The 6,944-nt window shown below is 56.1% G+C and overlaps 1 protein-coding gene across 2 annotated transcripts in view; it reads left to right on the top strand.

The window, feature by feature from the left end:
* Nucleotides 1–5,712, top strand: part of PADI4 (peptidyl arginine deiminase, type IV) — a 51,230-nt gene extending 45,518 nt beyond the window's left edge. The window contains exons 11-16 of one of the 2 annotated variants that reach the window (XM_012662656.1): nt 1,194–1,348; nt 2,360–2,504; nt 2,749–2,851; nt 3,657–3,724; nt 3,961–4,101; nt 5,221–5,712. In XM_012662656.1, coding sequence (XP_012518110.1) covers nt 1,194–1,348; nt 2,360–2,504; nt 2,749–2,851; nt 3,657–3,724; nt 3,961–4,101; nt 5,221–5,454 — 846 coding nt within the window. In that variant the 3' untranslated portion in view covers nt 5,455–5,712. The remainder of the gene's footprint in view (nt 1–1,193; nt 1,349–2,359; nt 2,505–2,748; nt 2,852–3,656; nt 3,725–3,960; nt 4,102–5,220) is intronic. The other variant, XM_012662657.1, reaches the window with a different exon arrangement.
* The last annotated feature ends 1,232 nt before the right edge of the window (nt 5,713–6,944 follow it).

Raw genomic sequence — 6,944 nt, 5'->3', positions numbered from 1 at the left:
GCTTGGGTTCTAGAGAGAAAGGAGGGAGAGTTTTGGGGAATGCGCTTTTTAAATTCATGGAATGGCAGACTTCCTTGAGACTACCCACCTTCCTAGAAGCTGGCACCCGGGACACAGTTTGGAACCTACTCTCGGGGAGCCTGTGGCCCCCACAAAGCCCCAGGGAACAGACTGTCCGTGTGGGGGAGGCTAGAGCCAGAGCTGCAGCCTCTGCTGGGGGGCTGCGGGGGAGACTGAGTAACAGCCCCCCCACATCCTGATCCTCGGAACACGGTGCTTCCTTGTATGACAAAGGGCCTGTGCAGGTGTGATCAAGTTAGGGGTCTCGTGATGGGACGATTGGCCTGGGCCATCCAGGTGGATTCTGCAACATCATAACCCTCCCACAGAGCGAGGAAGGCGGGTCGGAGCGGGAGAGGCTTTGACGACAGAAGCGGAGGTTGGAGATCGGAGATCGGAGATCGGAGGGATGTTCTCTGAAGACGGAGGAGGAGCCGCCGGCCAGGTGGCTGCCAGAAGCTGACAAAGGCAAGGAACCAGACTCCTCCTTCCGCACCTCTGGGAGCACGCAGGCCCGGCACTCCTTGGCTCTGCCCAGAGAGGCCAGTTTCAGACCTCCGGCCTCCAGAACGTTAAGAGCATAAACGTGTGTTATTTCGTGCCACTAAGCTGGCGGCAACCTGTTGCAGCAGCTACAGAACGTCACACGGGGGCCGAGAGATGTGTCACCCGTTCCTCTCATGAACACCTGGGTGGGGACGTCGCAGCCTCTCCGTGAAGCTCGTTCCAGCCGAGGTCAGGATGCAGCACCGTGCAGACCAAGAGCGCAGGCCGTGGAGACAGCCCGAACCCGAGCCCTTCCACGGACTGGCCGCGGAAACCGAGGACGCCACGTCACCACTCTGAGCTTAGTTTCTTCATCTGCAAAATGAGGATAAAAATGCTAATTTGTGGCTTTGTTATTACGCCCAAGTTAAAGTTTCCCAAGCAGCTGGCACGCATTAGAGTCTCAGCAAACGCCAGTCCCTTTACTTGTCATCAACTCGATTCAGCGTTCCACAAATAATAGCAGCGCCTGCCATGCGCCCGCTGCAGACAGCCACTCAGCTGCTTCCTCTTCAAACTGGGAGCCGCCATCTCTTCACTTGGGCACTGACTCCTGTAACTCTCAGCACATACTTCTCCCGTCTCAGGGTCCAGATTTTGGCTATGTGACTCGAGGGCCCCAAACAGGGGAGGTCACGGGGCTCGACTCCTTTGGGAACCTGGAAGTGAGCCCCCCAGTCACAGTCGGGGAGAAGGAATACCCACTGGGCAGGATTCTCTTCGGGAACAGCAGTTACCCCAGGTAAGGAGGAGTGGGGCAGGAAGGGGCGGCCGGGACCCAGGGATGTCATGGAAAAGCAGAGGCCAGAGTGGAAGCCTCCCCTACCGGCCCCCAGCCCAAGAGGGCTCAACAAGCTTCAGGGAGTGTGAGAGGAATCAAAGTGCAAGGCAAGGAATATGGGCTTCAGAGCCAATAGACCCGAGTTCGAATTCCAGCTCTGCCACTTACACGCTTTCATTCGATGCATATTAACTGAGCACCTACTATGTGCTGGGAGCTGGAAATGCAGCCGTGAACATGAAAGACAAGTGCCTGCCGCTATACTAGTGGGGGTGACAGATGATAGAAATGTAAACAAGTGAGGCGATTTTAAATAAGTGAGGAAAACTAAAAAGAGGGGGCAGAGGAGAACTGGGAACTCTTAGGCCCAGGGAGGGCCGCTCTCGGCAAGGGGCTCTTGAGCTGGGCCTGATAACAAGAAGGGTACGGCCGCATGGTGAGCTGGTCCAAAGAGTTCTGGCGGATGAAAGAGCATGTGAAAAGGCCCTGGGGCAGGAATGAGCTTGTGTGTTCTAGAAGGCCAGGGTGGCTGGAACAGATTGAGTGAGAGAGAGCGAGCAAGGGGCTAGATCACAGAGGGCCTTGTAGGAAAAGACTGAGGCTCAGACAGCTGAAGGGATGTCCCCAGGGCCACACAGCTAACAAGAGGACACCAATGCAGGTCGTACTGGCTCCAGCCCCATGTTTACCCATAACACCAGCATCTAGTCTAATTCAACAGGCAGGGCTTCCTGCGGCTAAGCTCTGGCCCTATTTACCCTAGTGACTGTGCCTCAGTTTCTTCCCAATAAAACTGGAATGCCAATTCCTAAATTTCTCAAAGGTAAGGGGATATAATAAAGGCATTCCAGAACCCTGAATCCCTTCCCAGCAGAAGGAGAACCCAGACCCCTTTGCCAAACCCCCAGTCCCCCAGAGACCTCCCTGTTGCCCTCTCCGCCCAGTGACACCCCTCGAACCCTGCCTTGGCAGCAGCGAGAGCCGAGAGATGCACCAGGCCCTGCAGGACTTCCTCAGCGCCCAGCGGGTGCAGGCCCCCGTGAAACTCTACTCCGACTGGCTGTCCGTGGGCCACGTGGACGAGTTCCTGAGCTTCGTGCCGGCACCCGACAGGAAGGTGCAGTCTGGGGGCTGCCTGAAGGCGGCCAGGCCCCTTCCTGGGCTCCAAGCACAGCTCTGCTCTCTGCCTGGGGGCCCCGCCTTACATGCCTGGCTCTATTTTTCCCTCACCCCAAGAAGTGGGGTTGGAGGAGGAAGCCAGCCTGGGTCCAGGTCCCCACGCCTCCCGTCCTCAGTGGAGTCCCCCTCCTTGGGAGCCCCAGGGCAAAGCTGACCTTTGAGCCCAGTGTTTCTGCCTCCAGGGTTTCCGGCTGCTCCTGGCCAGCCCCAGGGCCTGCTACAAACTGTTCCAGGAGCAGCAGCAGGAGGGCCACGGGGACGCGCTGCTGTTCGAAGGACTCAGTAGTAAGCGGGCCTGCCGCGTCCTGTCTGGGCACCTTCCTCTGCCTCCATGTGGTCTCCTGTCGCCAGATGGAGCCATCCAGGCAACAGATACCTCCTGAGCGCGTCCTGTGCACCGGGCACCGTGCCAGGCGCGGGGGATACTCCGTGAACAGGGCAGATGGCTCGCTGCCCTCTGGGCTCACCGCTACGACACGGGGGCATTGGGGGTTTCTGAGTGGAGCTCAGGGAAGGCTTCCGGGGGGAGGCAAAGGCCAAGCGGGAGCATGCAGGGTGAGTGGGAGCCGGCCAGGAAAGCGGGCAGCGGGTGAGAGGAAGGGGGATGTTGCAGGCGGAGGGAACGGCGCACGCGAAGGCTCCAGGCTGGAGAAGAGCACGATGTGTTTGAGGCCCTGGGAAAGGGTCGGTCTGGCCGGAGCACAGAAGGAAATATCGCTCTTCCCGTAAAGTCCACAGACGTGGCCAGGCTCACGGGTGGAGAAGCCTCCACGGCTGAGTTTCCACCTAATCGTGTGGTGCGTTGTGTGGCCTGAAGGGCATGGGCAGACCAGTTTCTTCTTTCAGTGGGATCTCTTTGGAGATGAGAGAATTTAAGGGAGTGAGAACATTTTTAATGAGAACTTGCACCGCTACGATATTTTATTCAAGGTGTTTGCCCCACAGATGCTCACAAAAACCTGCATGTTAGGAATGATACTGCCCCCATTTGACAGATGGGAACACTGAGTCTCCGCAGCACCGGCTAAGAAGAGGGAAATCAACCTCTCAATTCACTTGCCTTTTTTTCCCCCCTTTTTCTCCATAACAGAAAAAAAACAGAAAATAAAGAACATTCTGTCAAACAAGACATTGAGAGAACATAACTCATATGTGCAGGTACTAGCCCTGGTGCCCAGGAGATGCCACGTCCTGGGCAGACCGGACACCCCCCTCCCAGTCCCCTTGCCCCGGGATTAGAGGCACAAGCCAGGAGCCCTCCACGGGCTGCATGCTGGGAACGCCTCGCTGCTTCCTGATGCTGCCCCTGGCCCTTCCCTCGGCCAGGGGCCTCGGTGCCACACTGTCCCCTAACCCAGCGGTCCCCCACCCACTGCTCCTCTCTCTCCGCCCAGAGCTGCATCGACTGGAACCGTGGGGTCCTGAAGCGGGAGCTGGGCCTGACCGAGCGCGACATCCTGGACATCCCGCAGCTCTTCAAACTCCGGGGGAACGTCAGAGAGTCCCGCAAGGCCGAGGCCTTTTTCCCAAACATGGTGAGGAGGTGGCTGCCGGCCCACCTTTGCAAACAGCCTTGACACCCCAGTCTGAGAGGTCACCGGGGATCTGGGGGCGCCCCAGGGGGCTCGCCTGGCCCTCCGCGGCTCACAGAGCACCTTCTGGTATCTCGCAACAACCCCGGAGTCAGAGACCCTGCCCACCTCCACTTTACGGATGAGACACAGGGAGGTGAGGTCTCTGGCACAAGAACACACAGCTGGCCAGAGGTGGGCTTCGCGTTAAGCACCTTGAAGGGAGTGCACGTTGGGGCCCACCTCAGACTGGGGGCCTCAGAGGCCTCTCCGGGGAGCTGAGGCCGGCACTGCCTGGGCTCGGTGGGATTCACCCTTCCGAAGGGCGGACTCGAGGGCGATCCCACCTTCGTCCTGAACTTTTAACCATGATCCCCGAGCGCTATCTTGATGTCATCTGCTGTGTGTTTACATACCTCTGCCCTGTTACTCCCGCTCGGTTTTTTGTGTTTTGAGACAGAATCTCACTGTGTTGCCCGGGCTAGCATGCCGTGGCGTCAGCCTAGCTCACAGCAACCTCAAACTCCCGGGCTCAAGCGATCCTCTTGCCTCAGCCTCCCGAGTAGCTGGGACTACAGGCATGCACCACCACGCCCGGCTAATTTTTTCTATATGTTTTTAGTTGTCTGACTAATTTCTTTCTATTTTTAGTAGAGACGGGGTCTCGCTCTTGCTCAGGCTGGTCTTGAACTCCTGACCTCGAGCGATCCTCTTGCCTCGGCCTCCCAGAGCGCTAGGATTACAGGCGTGAGCCACCGCACCCGGCCCGCTACTCCCTCTCTTGGGTGCTTATATTGGTGGGTGGCCTGGTGAGGTGGGAAGACGAGGATTTGGACTGCAGGCTAATGTGGGCTTGAATCCCAGCTCTGCTACTCAATAGACTCAACAGGCGTCTAAGAGACTTGGGTGTATGTCCTAGAATAGCTGGGTGGCTTTAGGTAACCACTTAACCTGCCTGAGCCTCAGTTTCCTCATCCTTTAAGTGGGGCTATTATTTCTAAAGGTCCGTGGGGGAGGGGATGCTGGGATGGGGACGAGGGCTGCACGCTGCTGCCTCTGACCTGGCCCCTCGCGTCTCTGCAGGTGAACATGCTGGTGCTGGGCAAGCACCTGGGCATCCCCAAGCCCTTCGGGCCCATCGTCAGCGGCCGCTGCTGCCTGGAGGAGAAGGTGCGGTCCCTGCTGGAGCCGCTGGGCCTGCGCTGCACCTTCATCGACGACTTCGCTCCGTACCACGTGCTGCACGGGGAGGTGCATTGCGGCACCAACGTGCGCCGGCAGCCCTTCTCCTTCAAGTGGTGGCACATGGTGCCCTGAGCCCATCTCCCCTGGCGTCTTCTCCCCGGGAGCCTCGTGGCGAGAGGTTGCTGGTCCTCTGCAGTATGGCACGGCAAGGGCTCTTGGGGACATTTTCGCTCGCCAGGGTGGCCAACCCTCCCACAGTGGCTTGCATTCCTCTCCTAGGCCCCAGTTCCTGGGGTCCCCCTCTTAGGACCCCAAGAGGGTCCTAGCATTGTAAACTCAGTTCTGCTCTGAGAAGCTACAATAAAGTTTTTTTAATCACTTTGTACGTGAGGTCCAGCTATTGTTGCTAGCATTCACTCGCTCATTGACTCATTCGTCATGGCCGAGTTGACTGTTACGAACTCAAAAGTGCTACCAGGCTGTGTCGAAGGCCAATGTTACTGTGTGTGCCTTTTGCTCCCAGGCATGCATTTGGTCTATAAAATCTTGCATGATCCTACTTGGTCCTGATCTTCCCATGGAACCTTTCCAGGAAGAGGAGGAGACGGAGGCGGGAGGGGAAGGCTGACTGCCCCTGAGGGTGTGGGCACATCCCTCTTTAAAGCCACCTACAGGCTGGGCTATGGCTCACATCTGTAATCCCAGCACTTTGGGAGGCCAAGGCGGGAGGATCACTTGAGGCCAGGAGTTTGAGTCCAGCCTGGACAACATAGGAGACCCCATCTCTACAAAAAAATTCTAAATTTTTTTACAAAACCACGCACATCTGGGCATGGCATATGCTAAGACTGATGGACTTTTGAGATATGAAGTAATTCATCTCCTTGGTGTTCTTTTTGCCTTGCCTATTGTCTTTTATGGTTGTGACATAGGGACTTAGAGTCCTCTGTAGAAAATAAAACTTGGTGGCTTGAGATCTGTAAAATTAAGACTAAAATCTTGGCTCCAAAGAGTCTGAGATGCTAGAGATCCTGTTTGTTTGTTTGTTTGTTTTAACACAGGCCATGGAGAACAGGTGATGGAGGGAAGGATGAGCATCGACAGCCTCCGCCCTCACACCTCCTAATTTCCTTTGTTTTGAGACAAGCTGGCCCCCTTCACCCGTTCACTAACATTTAGGTTGCTTCTACCCCTTGGCTGTTAGAATAGAGCTGCTAGGAACGTGAGCGTGCAAATCTCTCTTTGAGACCTTGCTTCGATTCTTTCGGATATGTACGCAGAAGTGGGATTGGTAGTTCTGCTTCTAATTTTGTGAGGAGCCTTCAGTGTTGTTTTCCGTAGCAGTTGCACCATTTTACAATCCTACCAACAATTCACAAGGGCTCCAATTCCATGACATCCTCAACACTTGTTCTTTTTCCTTTAAATAGTAGCCACTCTGACGGGTGTGAGGTGATATCTCATTGTGGTCATGATTTGCATTTCTCTGGTGGTTAGTGATGTTGAGCATCTCTTCATGTGCTTGTTGGCCATTTGTATGTCATCTTTGGGGAAATGTCTGTTATCCCGGAGGGTTTATTTCTGGGTTCTCTATTCTATCCCATGGGTCTGTCTTTATGCCA

This window comes from Propithecus coquereli, unplaced genomic scaffold (assembly GCF_000956105.1).
Source record: "Propithecus coquereli isolate 6110/MARCELLA unplaced genomic scaffold, Pcoq_1.0 Scaffold77, whole genome shotgun sequence".
NCBI classification, from domain to species: Eukaryota; Metazoa; Chordata; class Mammalia; order Primates; family Indriidae; genus Propithecus; species Propithecus coquereli.
The sequence above is the reverse complement of the archived record's forward strand: the minus strand, read 5'-3'. Positions and strand labels throughout refer to the sequence as shown.